The 23226-nt window shown below is 43.6% G+C and overlaps 1 protein-coding gene across 1 annotated transcript in view; it reads left to right on the top strand.

Annotated features, from left to right (window-relative positions):
• LOC122942622 (lysosomal alpha-glucosidase-like) overlaps positions 1-23226 on the top strand; it is an 84526-nt gene that overhangs the window by 10051 nt on the left and 51249 nt on the right. The window contains exons 2-3 of the mRNA XM_044300327.1: positions 10053-10459; positions 14660-14811. Coding sequence (XP_044156262.1) covers positions 10058-10459; positions 14660-14811 — 554 coding nt within the window. The 5' untranslated portion in view covers positions 10053-10057. The remainder of the gene's footprint in view (positions 1-10052; positions 10460-14659; positions 14812-23226) is intronic.

Genomic DNA, 23226 nt, shown 5'->3' with positions numbered 1-23226 from the left:
CCTAACCTGTGCCCCTGAACATAAAAAACTCAGTCACCTGTCCGCAATCCTGCAGCAGCTCCATTCCAGTCTGCTTCCACGGTCATCACAGGTCCAGGAAGCCACTTGGTCCCATGACCACTGCGGCCAATCACAGGTCTCAGCGGTCACATCGGCTTGAACGGTACATCACTGCTGTGACGTAGTCTTGAAGCCGCTATGACTGCTGAGGCCTGTGATTGGCCACAGCACTTACTGGACTAAGCTGCTTTCTGGTCCTTCAGGGACTAGAAGCGGCAAGAACGGAGCAGTGGCGGGTGTGAGTTTGTTCAGGGGCACAGGTTAGGGCTTCAGGGTTTTTTGGCTCCAAAGCTGGACAACCCCTTTAATTCACTCTGTTATTTACCCAGTTGCAGTGGTGACGGCACGTTGACAACACGTCACTGTTGCAGCCTATCACTGGCCTCATCAGTGCATGGTAAATAGACCCCATGATCTGTCAAGTAATCTTTACTGCAGGTGGATCCCGAGGGTTGTCCAGTCAACCCTCCGCACATGCGCAGCCATCCTCGACTTATTTCTATGAGAGTGCCAAAAATAGCTAAGTTATTTCTAGCAGTTCCATACAAGTGACTGGAGTAGTGGCCATGCTTGCGCAGTGCACTCTCCATACATTTCTATGGGACTGCTGAAAATAGCCGATCGAGGCATTCGGCTATTTTCGGCCCTCAAACTTTGGGAGCTCTGTTCTATAAATAAGTGCAGATCCCTATCTGACATCGGTGGCATATCACAATACACAGCACAAATATCATATAATGTGTTAGTGACACGACACAACACAGTACAACAAAGATAGCAATTATATTTCACATAAAAAAATCTAAGTTTACCTCCAGTGACTAACATAATTTTGTCGGCGATCACATGCAGTTCATTGGGTTTCGGAAACAGATGAGTTGGTACAATGTCGGACTTGGGCCCACCAGGGGGAAGTATTCTCAGGGCCCAACCTCTATATCCTCAATAAAGTCTAATAGGGTTTGAATCAAAGAAATAGACCTTAGTGCTAAGTGATTAGCTCCAAATGTTTATTTTTTCCTGGACTTTGGGGACTGGTAGGCCAGTCTGACCCTGAATTGTTAGAAAACCTTCCAACAATAGGAAGATGGGAAACTGAACTAGAGATGTTCAGTACACCTGGAAGGTCAGTAGTACCAGTCTTTGGTGTGCCTATATACACTGTAGGTAGGGCCACATGGTCAAGATTCCTGATGCAGTTTTGGAAGCCAAAATCAGGAGTAGATCATAAAAGGAAAAAACGAATGAAGGACAGATACAACTTCTCTTTTTTTAACTCATTCCTGGTGTTGGCTTCCAAAAATGAATCAGGTAACCGTATTGGAAACTCAAAGAAGCCATGCAGCAAAATTAAGATGTATGGGTAGAAAACACCCTCAAAAACACTGTAAACCTTGAGTATGGCCTCTTTCTCACGAGTGTATTTGCAATCCATATATGGTCTGGATTTTGTCCACTTTCTGGTTACTGTTGACCAATAGTACTTACTAATATAGCCTTGTCCATAAAGTGGCCGCTGATGTAGGTTCATGTGACCAAGCAAATCACCTCCTTGTGATGGCTCCTATATTCAGATACACCACACCTGCCATCCGCACTTGCTCTTTTAGGAGTTTAGTACAGGTGCAGTGTGTTTGAATGGAGGAGACATCACATGGAGGTGATTTGCTTGGTCACATGACCCTCTGAGTGGACAGCACAAAAGACTTGGCAAACAAAGGGGCCATGTCTTATGAAATATAGAAAATTTAGCAGAATTTCAATAAAGACTATATTATTAGGTCCCATATAGTTATCTTATATATACATTGGTCACAAGTATCCAGAGTGGCCATACCCTTTAATGAATAAGGCTATTCACATGGGCGCATAATTTATGTCAGAATTTAAAATCTACAGCGTGTTCAAGTTTCATACGTATTTTTTTTACAAATACGCACATTACAGTCTATGGGAGTGCATCAAAAATGCAAGGAGGAAAAAATACTCATGTAAATCCTGATCAAATCCTGAACAAATACTGATGACAATACTGGTGGTATATCGTCAGGAATCCGTGAGTAAGGCCCCATGCACACGGCCGTTGTTCACAGCCGTGTGCGGGCCGTGGAACCGCGGCCTGGATCCCTCCTGAGAGCAGGAGCGCACGGCGTCACTGGTTGCTATGACGCCGTGCGCTCCCTGCTGCCGGCACAGTACAGTAATACACTGGTACGATCTATATCTCAGGAGGGATCCAGGCCGCGGTTCCACGGCCCGCACACGGCTGTGAACAACGGCCGTGTGCATGGGGCCTAATCCAGAGCCAGAATACTGACGGATTTCAATACACCTGTGTAAAAGAGGCCTATGCTGTGTTTTGGTCAATGTATATTGCATATAGAGAACTTCATAATCTCCGGCTAACTACTAACAAACTTCTTGCTGCAGCCTTTTTAGTAAAAAAAAAAAAAAAAAAAAAAAAAGACTAAACACCCACAGTTTTTTTAATTTTTTTTTTTTTAGCCAAAGCGATAAGTTGATATATAAAGCAAGGACTTGTACTTCTTCTTCCTTCTGGATCCACGTCTGGCTTTGGTCCAAAAAATCCATCACAAACTGCACCTCACACTGTTTGTGCCTGGAAGCTATCTCAAAAGTGGTGCAAATTGGAGCAATTTTTGCAAGACTAGGGTTTCTACACTTTATCCCTACTTGTTCCAAAATTAGCAGGGCTAAGTGGGAAGGGCTGGCTCCTAGCTGGAAAGGAGACTGGTCTAAGATGGCCATTTTGCGGCACAATTCTGGTGTATTTCTTAGTCTTTAGGTAAGCCAACCAAAAAATTTTATAGCACCATTTACCATCCAGCCTGAGCCCATATGATAAATCTGGTGCAGTTTACCCCCTCTATAGGATTGGTTGATCTGGGCCACTGCAGTTTTCACGCTGTTTTTCTAAGCAGTAGGTGAATCCAGCAGGAAGAACAATAAGTCCTTCCTTTATACTTCTCCTTATTTCTGAATCCAGACTTCCTGACTTTGGCTCAAAAACTGCATATGTGATTCTAGCCTGACAAAGTTAGAGTTCATGCACAGAAACTTATTTTTTTCCGTGTCCGTTTTTTTTTTTGTGTGTGGCACATATGCAGAACCATTCACTTCATTGGGTCCCACAAAAAAACAAAACAGAAATGACTCCATGTGAATTCCGTTTCCGTATGTCTGCATGGCGCTCTTCAAAAAAGTTAGAACATGTCCTATTCTTGTCCACTTTGTGGACAAGGACAGGCATTGTTACAATGGATCAGCAAAAAAAAAAAATGCAATACGGATGTCACATGGACGTCATCCGTATTATTTTGCAGACTTCAAAATACATACGGTCGTGTGCATGAGCCCTTATTTAGTAATTTTTGGATGCTAAAAAGACTTCAAACAGAAGTTTGCTTGTAGTCAGTAGGGCTTTGACTTTTTTTCCGGCGTTTTTCCTGGCATTTTTTAATCCCTCACCATCATTCATTATACATATAAGGTAGAAGTTGGAAGGGGGAGTACAGAGTGGTCTTAGGTGCTGAGTGCGCTGATTACACAAGTGCCTGCGTTGTTATACAGCTGACACTCGCCTGCAGCAGCTGGGATCGGAGGTAACTCCTGGCTGTCCTGGCCGTCTGACTCTTTAGATGCTATGGTCACTGCTAGGGATTAGCGAATCGACTTCGGATGAAACAAGGTAGAAGTATATGTAACTCTGTGTTGTACAAGAGATCAAAAGAGAGCAGGTGCAATTCCCCCATGGGATCTAAAAACATAATATGAAAAAACTGTCTAATAAAGTTTCTTTTTTCTAAAAACCCTACAAATGTTAAAAATAATAAAACACTTCCCAATTTGCATTTCCGAATGTGTATCAGAGCGTACAAAAATTTTCTAAAAAAAGTGCCCCAAAATGATACAAAAAAACACAGCTACATCTATGGAGAAAAAAACCTAAGTAGTAATACTGACCCACAAAATATAGATTATATGTAATATGAACGACATAAAAGCAAAATCCAAAAACAATTGTGGAATTACTGTTTTATTTCCATTAGACCCCACAAATGTTTTTTTTTTACAGCTTCTCAATAACAACAATACCCTGACTTGGCAGGATCATCTTCCTGCATAGTCATCTTGCCTGGTCCTGTCAGTCAAGAAGGAAAAGCAGGGGCTGGCAGAGGAAGCAGGCGGAGCAAAGGTGCACAGAGTGGCTTGGGCCTGCCCTGCTTAACTGCTCATTTGCATGTGTCTTAAAAGTACAGTTTGCAACAGATCACTAAGTGAAAAATATCATTACATTCAGCCGAGCTAGCCCTACGAGGCATAGTACCTGGTACCTGATATAGCAGTAAATTTACTGGTGACAGACACCCTTTAAAAAGACCACACAAATCTTGCCTAAAATCTGCATACATTTTGCCTAGGCTTGTCTAAACTATGCAACTAGTTTAACCTGTTGGGGACACATGACGTACCGGTACGTCATGATGCCCTGGTACTTAAGGACACATGATGTACCGGTACGTCATGTGTATTTCCGATCACCGCCGCGCAGTGGGCGGTGATCGGAACTGGGTGCGTGCTGAAATCAATCAGCAGGCACCCTGGGACAATGCCCCCCCCCCCCCCCATATCGGCGATCGTGGCAAACCGCAGGTCAATTAAGACCTGCGGTCTGCTTTGTTTCTGGGTTATTCGGGTCTCTGGTGACCCGATAACCCGGAACAGTATGGTGATCCGGAGAGGTGATGGTGACATCACCTCTCAGGATCGCTTCTGATTGGCTGCAGGGTGGGCGGGAGGTTTAAACTTACTGCAGCTCTGCCTCCTCTTCCTTTCCTTGTCCGGAGCCTGTGGAGAGAGGAGCAGCATCGGATCTGTGCCCAGCAACCCCCATCTCTGCCCAGCACCCCCCTTCTGACCGTCCACAGTGCCATCTGGCACTAAAAGGTACATAGGGACAGGTTAGGGAAAGGTTAGGTTAGGCAGGGATATTCAGGGAAAGTTTAGGAAAAAAAAAAAGTTTAACTGTTGCATCACCCTGATCAGGTGTCTGGGGTCCACACATTTTTTGGGGCGCAAGCATTTTACGCTGACTGTGGCCAGCACTCTTAGCGTCCGGCCACTGTTAGAGCATCACCCACCCCACCACTGATCAGCTTCGGAAGGCTGATCAGTGAGTTTGAATCTTTTATTTATAAAAAAAAATACAAGCTTTTTTGAATTTATTATTATTATTTTTTCTGTTAGGTTTAAGGATAAGTACACGAACACCCGTGCCCCCACGCACACTAATTAAAGTTTTCCACGCACGCACATACACACACTACCCTATGGCCCGCCGGATGTTTTCGGCTGAGGAGGCAAGTGCCAAGCTTGCCTCCGACTCTGAGAGCCCCAGTGAGGACGAGGATGACCCCACTTTCCTTTTGTCATCCGCGTCCTCCGCATCATCTAGCCATAATGATGAGCCCCCAAGGCGACGGAGACCGCCATGCCACGGACTCTGTGGCCCACACTAGTACGAGAAGCTCCTGGGGCTCGTACTAGTTTTCCGTCCCACCAGATAAGTCCACCTGAGCCCCCTACCGGTGAACTTGCATGGTGTACCCCAGAGGATTTTGAGCCTGTGATTCCTGATTTTGTTGGCCAACCAGGAATCCAGATTTCCACAGTGGGCTTCACTGAATATGACTATTTTAGTCTTTTTTTCAGTGACCACTTTTTGAATCTGATGGTGGAGCAAACGAACTTGTACGGCTAGGGCCGGTGGCTGGACTCCGGTAAGTGCAGCCGAGATGAGGACATTTTGGGGCCTCGTGCTGCGCATGGGCCTAGTAAAAAAAAACAGTGTCAGGCATTACTGGAGTGGGGACGTTCTCTACAAGACCCCACTCTACTGTATGGCCATGACACATTCCCGTTTTGAGGCCATTCGGAAATGCCTGTATTATGCAGATAATGCAGCATGTCCCCCCAAGGTGATCCTGCCTATGACCGCCTGTTCAAAATCAGGCCGGTCATCGATCACTTTGGGGCCAAATTTTTGGAGGCCTATGTACCTGGAAGGGAAGTCGCTGTTGATGAGTCTCTCATTGCTTTCAAGGGGAGACTAATTTTCCGCCAGTATGTTCCCTCTAAGTGGGTGAGGTATGGCGTGAAGCTGTACAAACTTTGTGAGAGTACCTTCAGGGTACACTTACAAGTTATGTGTGTACGAGGGGCGAGATTCCCGTATTCAACCCCCATAATGTCCCCCCACTCTGGGTGTTAGCGGGAAACTTGTGTGGGACCTTATGCACCCACTGCTAGATAAGGGTTACCACCTGTACGCGTACCTTGTTCCAGTCCCTCTCCACCAGATCCACGTCCGCTTGTGGGACCGTGCGGAAAAATCAACACGGTCTTCCTACCCACCCCCTCCAGATACCTATCCCCAGGGGTGAGACCCATGCCCTTACCAGTGGAAACCTGTTGCTGGTCAGATATAAGGACAAGAGGGATGTCCTTGTACTGTCCACAATTCACGGTAACGGCATCACCCCTATCCCTGTGCAAGTTACCGCGGTAACGGTCCTCAAGCCCTATTGTATTGTCGACTACAATTGGTATATGGGAGGAGTTGATCTCTCTGATCAAATCCTCAAGCCATATAATGCCATGCGCAAAACCCGGGCATGGTACAAAAAAGTTGCGGTCTGCTTGGTGCTGTCCTGGAGCGCTGGCAAAACAGGGAAATTCCTCCAGTCCTCAAGGCCTTGATCTTTTCTGACCGGGAAAGAGCAGGCCGGAGTACCTCGGGAACTGGAGGCGCACGGATCGTCCCTGGCCAACACTTTCCAGGTGTGGTCCCCCATACTAGAAAGAAGGGATGGACCCAAAACAGGTGCAGAGTGTGTCACAGGAGGGGGATACGGAAGGACACCACCACTCAGTGTGACATGTGCCCCGATCATCCGGGCTTCTGCATTATTGGTTTAAATACATTTTTAAAAGTAGACATATTAGGTATCGCCGCGTTCATAAGAATCTGCTCTATAAAAATACCCCAAAATATATTTTTTTGTCACCTTACATCACAAAAAGTCTAACAGCAAGAGATTAAAAAGTCATATGCCCCCCAAAATAGTGGCAATAAAATCATCCTCTCATCCTGCAAAAAATTTGCTTCTACCTAAGATAATCGGCTAAAAACTAAAAAAAAAACGACTCTTAGACTATGGAGATACAAAATTATAAATGGATGATATAGTGTAAAACCTAAATAAATTTTAAAAAATTTGACATATTAGGTATTGCCGTGTCCGTAAGAATCTGCTCTATAAAAATACCCCATGACCTAACCCCTCAGATGAACAAGGTCAAAAAAATAAAATAAAATAAAAATGGTGCCAAAACAGCTTTTTTATTTTTTTTATTTTCCATTTTAATCAGTTTTTTTTCCAGTAACAAAGCAAGGGTTAACAGCCAAACAAAACTTAATATTTATTACCCTGTTTCTGAAGTTTACAAAAACACCCCATATGTGGTCGTTAACTGCTGTATGGCCAAACGGCAGGGCGCAGAAGGAAAGGAACGCCATATGGTTTCTGGAAGGCAGATTTTGATGGCCTTTTTTTTGGCACCATGTCCCATTTGAGGAACCCCTGATGCACCCCTAGAGTAGAAACTCCATAAAAATGACCCCATCTAAGAATATACACCCCTCAAGGTATTTAAAACTGATTTTACAAACTTTAGGTGTTCCTCAACAGTTTATAGCAAATGGATATGAAATTTCAGAATTTCTATTTTTGGTAACCTTGCCTCACAAAAATGTAATATAGAGCAACCAAAAATCATATGTACCCTAAAAATAGCCCCAACAAAACTGCCACCTTATCCCGTAGTTTCCAAAATGGGGTCACTTTTATGGAGTTGCTACTCTAGGGGTGCATCAGGGGAGCTTCAAATGGGACATGGTGTAAATAAACCAGTCCAGCAAAAGCTGCCTTCCAAAAACCACACAGCGCTCCTTTCCCTCTACGCCCTACCGTGTTCCCGTACAGTAGTTTACGACCACATATGAGGTGTTTCTGCAAACTACAGAATCAGGGCAATAAATATTGAGTTTTATATGGCTGTTAACCCTTGATTTGTTACTGAAAAAAATTGATACAAATGGAAAATTTGCTAAAAAATTTAAATTATTAAATTTAATCTCCATTTGCCAATAACTCTTGTGGAACACCTAAAGGGTTAACAAAGTTTGTAAAAATCAGTTTTGAATACCTTGACGGGTGTAGTTTCTTAGATGGGGTCACTTTTATGGAGTTTCTACTCTAGGGGAGCATCAGGGGGGCTTCAAATGGACATGGTGTAAATAAACCAGTCCAGCAAAATCTGCCTTCCAAAAACCACACGGCTCTCCTTTCCCCCTTACGTCCTACCGTGTGCCTGTACAGTAGTTTACGACCACATATGGGGTGTTTCTGCAAACTACAGAATCAGGGCAATAAATATTGAGTTTTGTTTGGCTTTTAACCCTTGCTTTGTTACTGGAAAAAATGGATTAAAATGGAAAATTTGCCAAAAAATCGGGTTAACGACATTTGTAAAAATCTGTTTTGAATACCTTGAGGGGTGTAGTTTCTAGAATGGGGTCTTTTTTGGGTGGTTTCTATTATGTAAGCCTCACAAAGTGACTTCAGACCTGAACTGGTCCTTGAAAAGTGGGTTTTTAAAAATTTCTGAAAAACTTTAAGATTTGCTTCTAAACTTCTAAGCCTTGTAACATCCCTAAAAAATAAAATGGCATTCCCAAAATGATCCAAACATGAAGTCGACATATAGGGAATGTAAAGTAATAACTTTTTTTTGGAGGTATTACTATGTATTATAGAAGTAGAGACATTGAAACTTGGAAATGTGAAAATTTTTCAAAGGTTTTGGTAAATTTGGTATTTTTTTATTAATAAAAAGTAATTTTTTTGACTCCTTTTTACCAGTGTCATGAAGTACAATATGTGACGAAAAAACAATCTCAGAATGGTTTGGATAAGTAAAAGCGTTTTAAAGTTATGCACACATAAAGTGACACTGGTCAGATTTGCAAAACATTGCCTGGTCCTTAAAGGATAACTGTCGTAAATATTTTTTGGGAGTATTGGATTGTGGTGATTAATATCTCCTTGATGGCCCTATTTCAACTTTTCACTGTGTATTCAATTACCTCTTAATTCCACATTTTTGTTCCCTGTACTGCCTATTTTTACCTGTGCTTAAAACAGGGTTGCTAAGGCATGGTCCGTCTATGTGTTGAAGGACGGAGGATGCAGAAGCAGGCAGCGTGCAAGGTCACATTACAGACAGCCAGGGACTGTAAGTAAATGATTAAAGCCAGGTCCTCCCCAGCATCTGATAACAGTGCCTGGGCTGTGTGCACTTCTCCCTGTCCCTGCGCTTGGCAGACGCTCCCTCACTCAGCAGAGCTGGAGAATGCAGAGTTGGAGCAGCGCAGACCAGGGAAGGGAGATCTGCCATCTGCTCAGTGTATAAAGGAAAGCAACATGTGGTAAGAGGACCCCTTTGTGCTGCAGGAGATTAACCCTTTAGGAGGGGAGGGCTCTGGTTACTGACACTTTTGGGGGGCTATTGTTACTGGCTAGTGAGGGCAGGCGGGATTAGCCTCAGGGTGAGGGCAGTGGCGGCCATTTTAACTGAATAGTGAGATTGCAGTTTTATGCAGACTGGTTGCTAAGGGCTGAATCTTATTAAATATGGGGTAAGTCAGTCTAATAGTAACTGATCCTGGAATATCATGTTATTAGTAACTACATATATGAAAATTTAAATTAGGGTCTAAATGTGACAGTTATCCTTTAAGGTGAAAATGAGCCCGGTCCATAAGGGGTTAAACAGTTCTTAAAGTCATGTTTTGGAGTTTCCTAAATTCTAGTATTTTCATTATGTAAAATGTATGTGCTGACTTTCAGAAAGAATGCTGGATTTTTCTGAAGGAAGAAAGAAGTTCGTTTGTAAGAACACAACGTGGAGGCTATATTTGCTTCTACTACTTTGTACAGCATGTTTTGGAGAAGACCCTGACCTTATAAAATGTCGTCTAGAACCTCCAAACCGATTTGACTGTGCTCCAGAAAAGACTTTAAACCAAGATGAATGTGAAGCGCGTGGGTGCTGTTATATTAAAGAACCAGAACCTGAACAACCCTCATGTTTTTTCCCTGTCAACTACCCGAGCTACAAAGCAGTCAACTTTACCCACACCGCAAATGGATATTCTATATCACTTGTACGCACTGCCAAAACTTTCATGCCCAACGATTTAATGCTTCTGCAGCTTGATGTTTTCTTCGAGACAGATGACAGAATGCATTTCACTGTAAGTATTTATGAGTATAAGTGACATAGATGTTTGGAATTATCATTGAGACACACACAAATCAAGCTCTGTATTGAATCAATATTTTTTTACATCATGATGATATTAAACCCTTTCGCTACCAGCACCGTACATGTACGGCTCTGGAGTTATGGGTAAACATGGCGCCCGCTCGCATGTGCAGCGGGTGCCATGGCTGGTGAATCTCTGCTATTGCGGTAAATAAATCCTTTAGACGCTGTGATCAAGTGTGATCACGTCATCTAAAAGCTAAAACCCCAGAAGCTCACGCTTCCTGGCTTCTTAGCAGCATCCCCTGAGCCCAATGAGGATGCTGGTAATTGGTTTTAATGCGCTGGGTCTCTCTGAAGAGGCCCAGGGTATTGGAGCTGCAATTCTTTTTTTAGCCAGCAGGTGGCAGACCAACATAAGAAAAGAGCAACTCTAGTACCATTATGGATCTTTATTAAAAATAATGGTACAGAATAAAAAAAAAATTGTGAGTCTTCTAGCTACAAAACAAAAAAAAGTCAAAAATATGCAAAAAATTTATAAAAAAAGAGATCACCCTCTTTCTGTAGAATAAAAAATTAAATACATAAATAACAAAAAATATAAACATCATGGGCATCACAGTGTTCAAAAACTGCCCGTACTATTTAAATATAAAAATATTTTTCCAATATGGCAAATGGTGTAACGGAAAAAAAATGGTCGAAATCGCCAATTCACCATTTTTTCATTGCTTCTCTTACCCAAAGAAATGTAATAAAATGTGATCAAGATGGTATCAATAAAAACTATAGATCGTCCCACTAAAAATAAGCCCCTACACAGCTTAGTAGATATAACTATAAAAAAGTTATGGGGGTCAGAATATTGTGATGTAAGTTTTAATTTATATTTACACTATTTAGACATAAAAAACCTATACATAAGTGGTATAGTTGTAAGCATACTGACCCAGAGAATTAAGGCATGGGTCAGTTTTGCCACAAAAGGAATGCCATAGGTACAAATCTTGTAAAACGGTGGCGGAATTGTGTTTGTTTTCCAATTCCACCCAACTTTTTCCTGCTTCCCACTACATTGTATGCCATATTAAATGGTGGCATTCGAAAATACAACTTGTTCTGCAAAAAAATAAAAAGGTTATGGCTCAAGGAAGATAGGGAAGAAAAATGAAAATGCAAAAATAAAAGAACTCTGGTATCCAAGGGGTTAAGGGGTCTTTCAATATCGATGACCTATCCTAAGTGAATGGGACTCAGCTTGCAGTACATTTCCCTGCCACTACACAGTGTACAGAGCTGTGCTAGTTCTGGTGCGCTATGGCTTCTCCTATCAACTGAATGCTGACGTGTCGGCAGTTGGACCCCCACAGGTGTGATATTGGGGGCCTATAAGGCTACTTTCACACTGGCGTTTTGGTTTCCGTTTGTGAAATCCGTTTAAGGGCTCTGACAAGCGGTCCTAAACGGATCAGTTTTGCCCTAATGCATTCTGAATGGAAAAGGATCCACTCAGAATGCATCAGTTTGCCTCTGTTCCGCCTCCATTTCCGCTGTGGAGGCGGACACTAAAACGTTGCTGTTTTGGTGTCCGCCTGACGATGCGGAGGCAAACGGATCCGTCCTGACACACAATGTAAGTCAATGGGGATGGATCCGTTTTCTCTGACACAATCTGACACAATCGAAAACAGATCCGTCCCCCCATTGACTTTCAATGGTGTTCAAGACTGATCCGTTTTGGCTATGTTACAGATAATACAAACGGATACGTTCTGAAGGGATGCATGCGGTTGTATTATCTGAACGGAAGTGTTTGTGCAGATCCATGACGGATCCGTAGTAGCCTTAAGCCTTAAAGGGACACTGACAGGGCCAATAAGCATATTGAGGTCTATATATGTGACTACAGGTCTTATACAGGGTATTACAATCATATAAGTATCCCCCCTGTCCACATTATACAAACAGTAAACTTTAAGTTTTATAACCTGCTCCAAGGTCTGCAATCTGCCCAAGGGGCGGCGTTTCACTTCTCTTGCGCCCAGCCAGCCTCCCCAACTGCCAATTTGAAGCGCCGCCCAGCTCATGAATATTCAGTTTGCTGGGCGGCTTCTGCGGTCCCCGCTCTGAAGCGCTTCGCTTAACAGTGCCCTGCGCATGCGCCGGATCTTGTGAAGTCGGGGACAGTAAGCGCCGCCCAGCGAAGTGAATATTGATGAGCTGGGCGGCGCTTCAAATCGGCAGTTGGGGAGGCTGGCTGGGCGCAAGAGAAGTGAAACGCCGCCCCTTGGGCAGATTGCAGACCTTGGAGCAGGTTATAAAACTTAAAGTTTACTGTTTGTATAATGTGGACAGGGGGGATACTTATATGATTGTAATACCCTGTATAAGACCTGTAGTCACATATATAGACCTCAATATGCTTATTGGCCCTGTCAGTGTCCCTTTAAAGTCTTCGAATATTGATGACCTATCCTAAGTGAATGGGACTCAGCTTGCAGCATATTTTCCTGCTACTACACAGTGTACGGAGCTATGTTAGTTCTGACCGCGGAGGTGCCTGGATTTGGGCCCCCACTTATGTGATCCTGAGGAACTATACTAAGGATAGGTCATGAATATCTAAATGTTGTAAAACCCTTATTCATTTCCTTTTTTCCTTTTCCAAATCCTAGGTGGCTTTTATAGTCCTGTCTATCTTATAGTCCAAAAATACAGTAAACTAGTAGCATACAAACTATTCCACCATTTATGTCCTTTACTGAGCAAATTGAGTAAACAAGGAAAAAAGTAAGTGGACCCTTGAGTTTAGGGAACTATAGATCACCCATTTAGAAGCAATCACCTTCCTGTAGCTGAGATTTGAACAATGTTGAGGAGGAATTCTGGACTATTCCTCCCTGCAAATGTAAGGCCTCTTTCAGATGGGCGTTGTGGGAAAATGTGCGGGTGCGTTGCGGGAACACACGTGATTTTCCCGCGCGAGTGCAAAACATTGTAATGCGTTTTGCACTCGTGTGAGAAAAAAAGCGCATGTTTGGTACCCAAACCCGAACTTCTTCACAGAAGATGCCGGCTACGCGAGCAAGTGAACTATGGTGAGTTAAATTTTATTTTTTATTTTTTTAACCTCTCCAGCGCTATTTTACTATGCATTCTGTATTCAACCATGTTATAAGGGAACCGTGCGTGAAAATCGCACCGCATCCGCACTTGCTTGCGGATGCTTGCGATTTTCACGCAACCCCATTCATTTCTATGGGGCCTGCGTTACGTGAAAAATGCTGAATATAGAGCATGCTGCGATTTTCACGCAGCGCACAAGTGATGCGTGAAAATCACCGCTCATGTGAACAGCCCTATAGAAATGAATGGGTTCGGGATTCAGTGCGGGTGCAATGCGTTCAACTCACGCATCGCATCCGCGCGGAATGAAAGCCTAACTCTCCTCCAGAAGGACTGCATTTAGAAGGTAAAATGTAGCACCATCTGGAGTGCCAAATGGTAGCCCATGCTCCTTGAGTTGCTATACAGTCTTGTGCATTTGGCTTTGCCATGTGCACAAGGCCTTATTCACACAGAATTAAAAACACATAGACCCTTTGATAATTAAGAGAGTAACTTTGTGATTTATTGGATTGGGTTTGGGATCAGGGATGGCCAGTTCGCAGTGTCCGCCCGCGAACACATGCGGGCTGCCATCTTGACTCACAAGTCCGGCGATGCACAGGTAAGCCCTTACCTGTGCCGCGAGCCGGTCTGAAATCAAATGCGGTCACCGGGAGCAGGCAGTTCCGAGAACAGCCGCCGGGGGCCTTCATCGGGCTGTTTTCTGAACTGCCTGCTCCCGGTGACCGCATTTGTTTCAGACCGGCTCACAGCACAGGCACAGGTAAGGGCTTACCTGTGCATCACTGGACTTGTGAGTCAAGATGGCAGCTCGCATGTGTTCGCGGGTGAACACTGCGAACTGGCCATCACTGTTTGGGATGCCAAAAATTCTGCCAAATTCCAGATTTCCTAAAGGTACATTGTGAATACTCAGATTGGTAATGGTCCGTAAACCTAAACTGTCTCCAGAGTATTCACAGTCTAACTATAGAAACATTTTTAAGACATCAAACCAATATTTGTATGCTCATCGTACATTTTAACTTTTCCTTTTTCGTTTTTTTTTTGTCTTTAGATTAAGGATCCTGCTAAAAAACGCTATGAAGTTCCTATTGAAAGACTGGGGTCGCAGGTTAAAAGTCTACCTACTAATATGCAGTATGATGTCAAAGTCATCGCTGATCCTTTTGGCTTGAGCATCAGTCGGAAGAGTAATGGGCAAATCTTGTGAGTTGTCTTTGCTTTACTGACCTATTGGCTGTTGTGACTATTCTCTACAAGGCATATAACAGGCCAACAAAAACAAAAGAGTATAGAAAATCTATAAATTCATCGCTGTTGAAAAACTGCTTTTAAAAAGCAGAAATGTATAATACAATAACTAATAATTTGAGAGAATGCAGAAATTTTAGATACCATGGAGGACTTTTTTTAAAGCTTTTACTCCACTACTTTGGCATTAAAAAGTTGTAAATTGTGGCGCATATATATTTATATATTTGAGCCAAAATTTGCTACTTTTTGAGCTTAAAAAAAGTGGCAAGAAAAGTCAGTGCTGCCAATAGAATGGCACAACCCATTGACAAGTAGGATTGTAACATAACACCCAGAGGAATGGCGCAACATAGAATTTTTATCTCCTGAAGGTTACAAGGAAGCCGCACCGTCACATTTACAATCACGAAATTTGGCACACAGGTACATCAGGTGTCCGGGAAGGGTTTAGACCAGGTCTCAGCTCTCTAGGACATACCGTTCCTGAGATATTCCCCCAAAAAAATGCATTAGCTAATAGAAGCTTGGTCACATGACCCTTATCAGCCAATAGAAGCTCGCAGGCCCTTAGTCTCCTCATGCAGAGTTTGATTTGTTTCCAGTTATATGAGTATAAATGTAAATCAATCATGAAAATAATGATTTACTATGATTATAGTTACATGATTATGATATACTATCTGTTATTAACTTATATAAATTAAATATCAGTTATAATTATGAATAATTTAAAATGATGAGGTGTATGACCATGACCCTAATAACTATATACCAATTAGAACTATATATATAAATCTGTAGCTGTCAGTATCCTTTAATTCATAGCTCAAAGCGGAGGAAAGAAGCAAAGTCCCGTGACATGCGCGGTATCCGCCGAGCAGTGCAGAAACATTTCGGCGCGCATGCGCAAAATCCCGTTTGAGACGAAGTGGCCGTGCCGATGCTAATAGGAGCGGGTAAACGAATGACGTATCGGGGAGGGTTAACCAATTATTACCAACCTTAAACCTCCCTTAGGCCTCTTTCACACTTGCGTTGTCCGGATCCGGCGTGTACTCCATTTGCCGGAATTACAATCCGAATCCTGAAAAATGCAAGTGAACTGAAAGCATTTGAAGACGCGTTCAGTATTACTATGGCAGCCAGGATGCTATTAAAGTCCTGGTTGCCATAGTAGTAGTGGGGAGCGGGGGAGCGGTATACTTACAGTCTGTGCGGCTCCCGGGGCACTCCAGAATGACATCAGAGCGCCCCATGCGCATGGATGACGTGTCCATGCGATCACGTCATCCATGTGCGTGGGGCGCCCTGACGTCACTCTGGAGCGCCCCGGGAGCCGCACGGACGGTAAGTATACTGCTCCCCCGCTCCCCACTACACTTTCAATGGCTGCCAGGACTTTAGCGTCCTGGCAGCCATGGTAACCATTCAGAAGAAGCTAAACGTCGGAACCGGTAATGCGCCGAAACGACGTTTAGCTTAAGGCCGGATCCGGATCAATGCCTTTCAATGGGCATTAATTCCGGATCCGGCCTTGCGGCAAGTGTTCAGGATTTTTGGCCGGAGAAAAAAGCGCAGCATGCTGCAGTATTTTCTCCGGCCAAAAATCTTTCCGTTCCGGAACTGAAGACATCCTGATGCATCCTGAACGGATTTCACTCTATTCAGAATGCATGGGGATAATCCTTATCAGGATTCTTCCGGCATAGAGCCCCGACGATGGAACTCTATGCCGGAAAAGAACAACACAAGTGTGAAAGAGCCCTTAGCTTGCCAAAAATGAGTGAGTCTTGTACATTGGATCCTTGTATTCTGACATCACTTATCAACGTAATATAAGGTGGTCCCTGCCCCCACAAACATATCTTCCCGATCCCCTGAAGAGTTTAGGTACAGACAGCCAGCATTAAGATCTAATTATATAGGGAAAGAGAAGGAAACAAGATAGTATTTAGCCAGTGAAGGTGCACAACTAACTGGCTACATTGTTTCTCATCTGATAATCTGCTAGAGCAACAAATAGCAGCTGAATTAACCTTTCAGTTATTGGTTGAAATATGGGGCAAAAGTCTGCCAATTGCTGAGATTTTTAACCAGTCTCACTTTATGAGTTTAATTAGTTTTAAAACAATTTAAAAATAAAAGTTATGTATTAGTTACTAGGGCACGTATAATTAGATGTTCTAAAGTCAAATGACTTAGTGAAACTAAACTAGTCTCCACATACACACAGTTTTACACCAGGTTTCCATAACAACCCAGACATTTTTCTTCACTGCTGTAGGTCAGCTTTAAAGGGGCAGGGCGCTATGGATGACACTGTTAAGGGAGAGGAGCGCTGTGGAGGTCACAGTTAAGGAGGCAGGTAGGGTGGGCATTCAGGGCACCCTCAAAAGACGGACTTTAAAATCCAGCCCCCAGGTCCCACTAAGCCACGCCCAGTCCCACTCCTCAGCCAATGGGGATTGAAAAAATGAAGGTAAAAATCAACTTCTGTCAGCTGCAGAGGTGGGAGCTCATGCTCAGACAGCACAGTGCCGGACAGAGGACAGGGAGATTGAAAGCTGGACTGTCTGGCCTAAAACCGGACCTCTGGCCACCCTAGGGGCAGGCTGCTGTGGAGGTCACAGTTAAGGGGACGGTCCACTATGGAGGTCAGTATTAAGGGGCAAATTGCTGTAGAGGCCACTGTTAAGGGGACGGGGTGTTGTGGAAATCACTGCTAAGGAGATGGGGTACTGTGGAGGTCACTAATAAAGGGGCGGCAGCTGTGGAGGACACTGTTAAAGGGGCGGGGTACTGTAGATGTCACTGTTAAAGGGGCGGGCTGCTGCGGAGGTCACTGTTTAAGGGGTGGGTGCTGTGGAGGTCTCTGTTAAGGGGGCAGCGAACGGTGGAGTTCACAGTTAAGGAGACGGTCCGCTATGGAGGTCACTGTTTAGGGGGGCGGGGTGTTGTGGAGGTTACATTTTAAGAGAACGGAACTCTGTGGAGGTCACTGTTAAGGGGGGGTTAATTGTGGAAATTACTGTTAACAAGACGAGGTACTGTGGAGGTCACTAATAAAGGGGCGGCTGCTATGAAGGTCACTGTTAAAGGGGCAGGGTACTGTAGATGTCACTGTTATAGTGGATACTGTCAATATATTTTAACGACACACAAACATTAAATGAAATAGATGAAATATACCCGTGCGAAGCCGGGTCCTTCTGCTTGTAGCTCAAATAAATATTGTCTTTATTGGTCATCCAGCAGGAAGAAAATAAGGACAATGCATGCAGTAATAATGGCCAATGTTTCTGTCCTTGGTCACAGCTTGTTGTGGGTTATGGAAGGATTGACCTTATTTTCTTCCTGCAGGGTAACCAATAAAGAACGTCTTCATTTGAGCTACTTGCGAATACCTTGGTTTTCATGGAAATACTTACCCTACCACAGTGCACCCATCACATTCCAGAGTGCCGGCCATCTTTACTTATTAGGCTTGCACTTTTTTGTGATAGTGAATGCGGTCTTTAATTTTCTCATGTGGCAAAGCTGACCGTTCCTCTGGGCAAAAAGTTTCTTAAAATTCTTTAGTTGTCTTGCTTGATCTACATGTTTGAACTCTCCCTAATGTACAGTAGGTAAATCTAGGAGGCAGCTGGACCGTGGTAATCGAGCTTGTAGTGGATAACACAAGGCGCAGAACACAACCAGGCGTCAAATATAGTTTTACTATACCACAGTCCGGCTGCCTCCTAGTGCCACAGTCAGGGCTGGTGCAAGGATTTTTGCCACCCTTGCATGCAACATTTTACTTGACCAGCTAATTTTAGATATTCTACAGCAGTCCAGATACAATCCTCCTGCCCCAATCAGCCTTTCAACCAAATAATAAAAATTGTAAAATAGAACATTTAATTAAAACATTTTAATTGTAAACATTTTCTCATATGCAAAACATAAAATAGCAGCATTGCACATATACAGCAGCACGTACCTCTCTCATCCAGGGCCTCCAGGTGTTGTCTCCTCCAATGTAGATCTTCTCTGTCATCATCTTCTCCATTCAGTCCGGACACTTCTCTCAGAGTGTGACACAAAGACATCTTAGCTTCCTCGTACTTGTGTCGCTGATCCTGTACAGTCTGTACTGACCTCGGGAGGTCACGGGTCTCGCAGGATTGCGCGCTGAAGTGACTGAACTCATGCCCGCGCAGCCGGCAAGTACAGGATCAGATCAGCGACACAAGTACAAGGGAGCAGGTGCTAGTGGTGTTGGAAACTTGGGTCCGGCGGGTGACACTTCATCAGACTGGTGTCAGCCGATGCGGCCCGCACCCACCTCGCAACGCCGCTGGCGGACAGACTCCAGAGCGCCGGCGCCCCCAGCAAGTGTGGCAGTGGCCTACTCTGCTTATGGGTGGCGCCTGCCCTGGCTACAGTCTATCCAACAGGCGGTTTGGCTCCCGCCTAAGGACCTCGGATAAGTCCGCCTGGACCAACCAGCAATATTTTCTCCTTTGCCTTCACTGGTGTTCAGCCCAGTTTGGTGCAACACGAATAGGTGAGTAGACTATAATTCCCTCTCAGAGGGCCCTTTTGATTTTACATATTTACCCTATGAGCACCTCTCTCCTCTTGTTGCCACATATAATGTAGGTAAATGATATTGTGGTCAGGAGACTGTGATGACTTCACAACCTTCACTATCTCGACCGCAACTTGTCAATAAATCCTATGGTCTGCAATTCTTTTAGTTTCATAATCTCTAGAAACCTTTTCTATAAATGACCAGGAAGACGTGGAACAACAAATTATTGCTGGCACCAATTCATTTCAGAGTGTAAACTCTGTCCAAAGAGCTCTCTTAAAACGAAGGAAATATTTTATGAGTGTCTAGACATTGTACCCGAGCCCTGTGATCATATTTGTTAATTTATGACAGACAGTTTTTCCTAAGAGAGAGGGAAAGCATTGTCCTCACAGGTTTTACCATTAACTGTTTTCGGTTCTGATAGTTAAGGGGTGTAGGCTCTCATAATTTAGAAGTCTGGTTGGGGGTGTGATAATGTAGGAGTCAAGGGTCTGATAATTTAAGTTTGTGATCTGATAATAAAGTGGTTCGGAGTTCTAATTTAGGGGGTCTGATAACGTAAGGATCAGATAATTGAGGGGTCTGGGGTCTGATAATTTAAAGGGGTTGTTCGCTTTATTTATATTGATGACCTATCTGCAGGATAGGTAATCAATATCAGATCGTTTGGGATCCAACTACGAGTGCTCTCTGTATCTTTATTGTTTACCTGCTCACCGTCGCAACCACAGCAGTGAGCAGGTATATTGCAACGCCGTTCTCATCTGCGGAACTGGGTGTATCTTGTGTACAACTAAATTCTGATGAATGCAGGCTCTGTTCTCTGTTACTTTTTAGGGTGGATCACTCCTGTTTACATTACAAGATGGCAGTATAACTTTTCATACCATACGTGATATATCACAGACCTAATACACTCCTTCCAGCTAGGCCGGCATGTGCACTGAATGTATGTAGTTTCCATCCATTTTATATGATGCACGCTACTACAAAATATGCTGATGCTATAAAATAAAGGATAAAAATGATCAAAACTATCATTAGTCTAAAGTGCATAAAGAGATTAGGTCATCTGGGTGGAGCATCTAAACCATATTAATTGTCTTCTTTACTTAGTTATGCAGAACTTATGCAGAAGTTAATTATTGGGCAGATGCAATTAACTAGGAAGTAATAATTAAAAAGTATGCTTTTGTTGATTATCATCAGACATTTTATCCTCAAGGACCTGAGAACTCTGCTACAGCCATGGTGGACTGCATGATGACTCAGGCATCTGTGGTTCAAATTACGTCTGACTAACTGGCTTCCTTATGTATAATTAAAATAAGTGTCTATGATTCTCATAACAGCTTTTAGCTTGGGCCAGATACAAGACATGTGCCTCTTGGTCTCCACCACCTTGAAGACCACCTAGAGGACCTTCATGAGGCAGGCCAGTTCTTCTGATCTTCTCTGCTCAAAAGGTTCTAGATACTAGTCATATGGGTTGTGTATACACTATCCTTATGTGAAGTCCAGCCGCCTATGAAGTGTTGGTGCCACTTGGAAACGGTCGAAGACCTGGAAACACAATTAGGTTTGATTCACTGCACACACAAAAAGTTATTCAAAGTTGATGCTTAACTAAATGTAAATTTATTCTGGCCAATAAATAAACATCAGGGAATTTATTCACTTGTAAATTGGAATACATTTGCAGTTATTTCAGCATTAACCTTAAATGACTTTTTGTTTGCTGCGGATTCTACTACATAGTCTATAGATTACTCACTCCATGGACCTCCTCCTCTCTTGAAAAGGTGGGTTCAGGTCCCAGAAGTGGAATAGGAGCCACCGTCAACCTTAAAGGGCCACTAAACCCTGAAAAACATGAAAAAAGTAAGACTACCTGCTAAGGAAAGTTTGCCTTTAGTTCTTTCCGCATGGAAATCTAATGCAGAAAACAGTATTCTGCAATCAGAGAATTGCCTCACTCATCCCTGCCTCTCCATCTTTGGCTGGGGACTGGTTCTGTAAACTAGCATGAGCCCTTAGGCAAATAGAAAGTTTGGGAAGGAAGTCAGGACTTAAAACTGCACTCACTTTAATAGACACGCAGGGCACTGTGAAAGAGAGGAAGCCGGACCTTGAAAGGCATATCTGCCTAGTGTGGGGTTTCGCTTTGGTAGATAGGGTAAGTGGGTGCAGTACAGAGGCAAAATACAAGTTCATAACTCAAACGTCAGTGTTTATTCACATTGGAGGCAATTGCACAAAACAGCACGTAACTTTGCAGTCTTGGTGTTAATTCACATACAATGGAAAGTTCATATAACACAAGTCACCTTGCTGGCAGTTCTGCCTTCAGTAGTCCACAGCAGGCTTTAGGGGGCCCGTTTCCCCAGCATGCGGCTCTCAGCCCTCCAGCAGGGCACAAAGCCTCAGATCCCAAAAACAGAGACATCTCTGCTGAGCCCAGCTGCCTATTTAAGGACAGCCAGGTGCTGCCAAAACTCGGACTGTCACTTTAACTCCGGTCAGGTATTTGACCTCACCGCACATGCTGGGAGATAAATACCTGCCTTGCCAGACGCAACCCCTTACTGTGTCACACTAGCTATGGCACTATTTAGGAGTGAGGACGGGGCTTTATATTGCTAGATTAAGTATTCTGCAGTCTATTACAGCCCCACATGGTGACAACCCAGCTTTCCCAGGAACCTGTAAGGTAAATCTGCCCAGCTATGGCACTATTTAGGAGTTAGGACAGGGCTTTATCTTACTAGGTTTAGTATTCTGCAGTCTATTACAGCCCCACATGGTGACAACCCAGCTTTCCTAGGACCCTGAAAGGCAAATCTGCCCGGCTATGGCACCAATTAGGAGTGGGGACGTGGCTTTATCTTGCTAGATTTAGTATTCTGCAGTCAATTGCAACTGCACATGGTGACAACCCGGCTTTCCCAGGACCCTGAAAGGTAAATCTGCCCAGCTATGGCACTATTTAGGAGTGAGGACAGGGCTTTATCTTGCTAGATTTAGTATTCTGCAGTCTATTACAGCCCCACATGGTGACAACCCAGCTTTTCCAGGAACCTGAAAGGTAAATCTTCCCAGCTGTGGCACTATTTAGGAGCGAGGACAGGGCTTTATCTTACTAGATTTAGTATTCTACAGTCTATTACAGACCCACATGATGACAACCCAGCTTTCCTAAGACCCTGAAAAGAAAATCTGCCCAGCTATGGCACTATTTAGGAGTCAGCACGGAGGTTTATCTTGCTAGATTTAGTATTCTGCAGTCTATTACAGCTGCACATGGTGACAACCTGGCACTCCCAGGACCATGAAAGGCTAATCTGCCTAGCTATGGCATTATTTAAGAGTTTGGAGTGGGATTTATCTTGGGAGATTACATATTCTGCAGACTCTATTACAGCCTTCCCTAGAACCTGAAAGGCTAAATCTGCCTAGCTATGGCATTATTTGGGATTAAGGAGAAGCATTTGTTTAGGTAGACTTATTATTTAGCAGTCCTAACTATAGGTCCCTATAATTTATTTAATTTACTTGAATAGCAGCAACATATTTCACAACACTTTACAGGCATTATCATCATTAATTTGTCACCCAGTTTTCCCAAGACCCTGAATGTCAAATCCGTCTAGCTATGCTACAGTGTGGATAATTTGTCACTGGGATTCTGACTCAGGATTTCCAGACTGCTGGCTAGCAAATCCAGCTAGGTACTCTACAATACTGGGGCTTTTTACCAATTCATAAACAGGCTGATCTGGCATTCTGCA

This window comes from Bufo gargarizans, chromosome 6 (genome assembly GCF_014858855.1).
Source record: "Bufo gargarizans isolate SCDJY-AF-19 chromosome 6, ASM1485885v1, whole genome shotgun sequence".
Taxonomy (NCBI): Eukaryota; Metazoa; Chordata; class Amphibia; order Anura; family Bufonidae; genus Bufo; species Bufo gargarizans.
The sequence above is the reverse complement of the archived record's forward strand: the minus strand, read 5'-3'. Positions and strand labels throughout refer to the sequence as shown.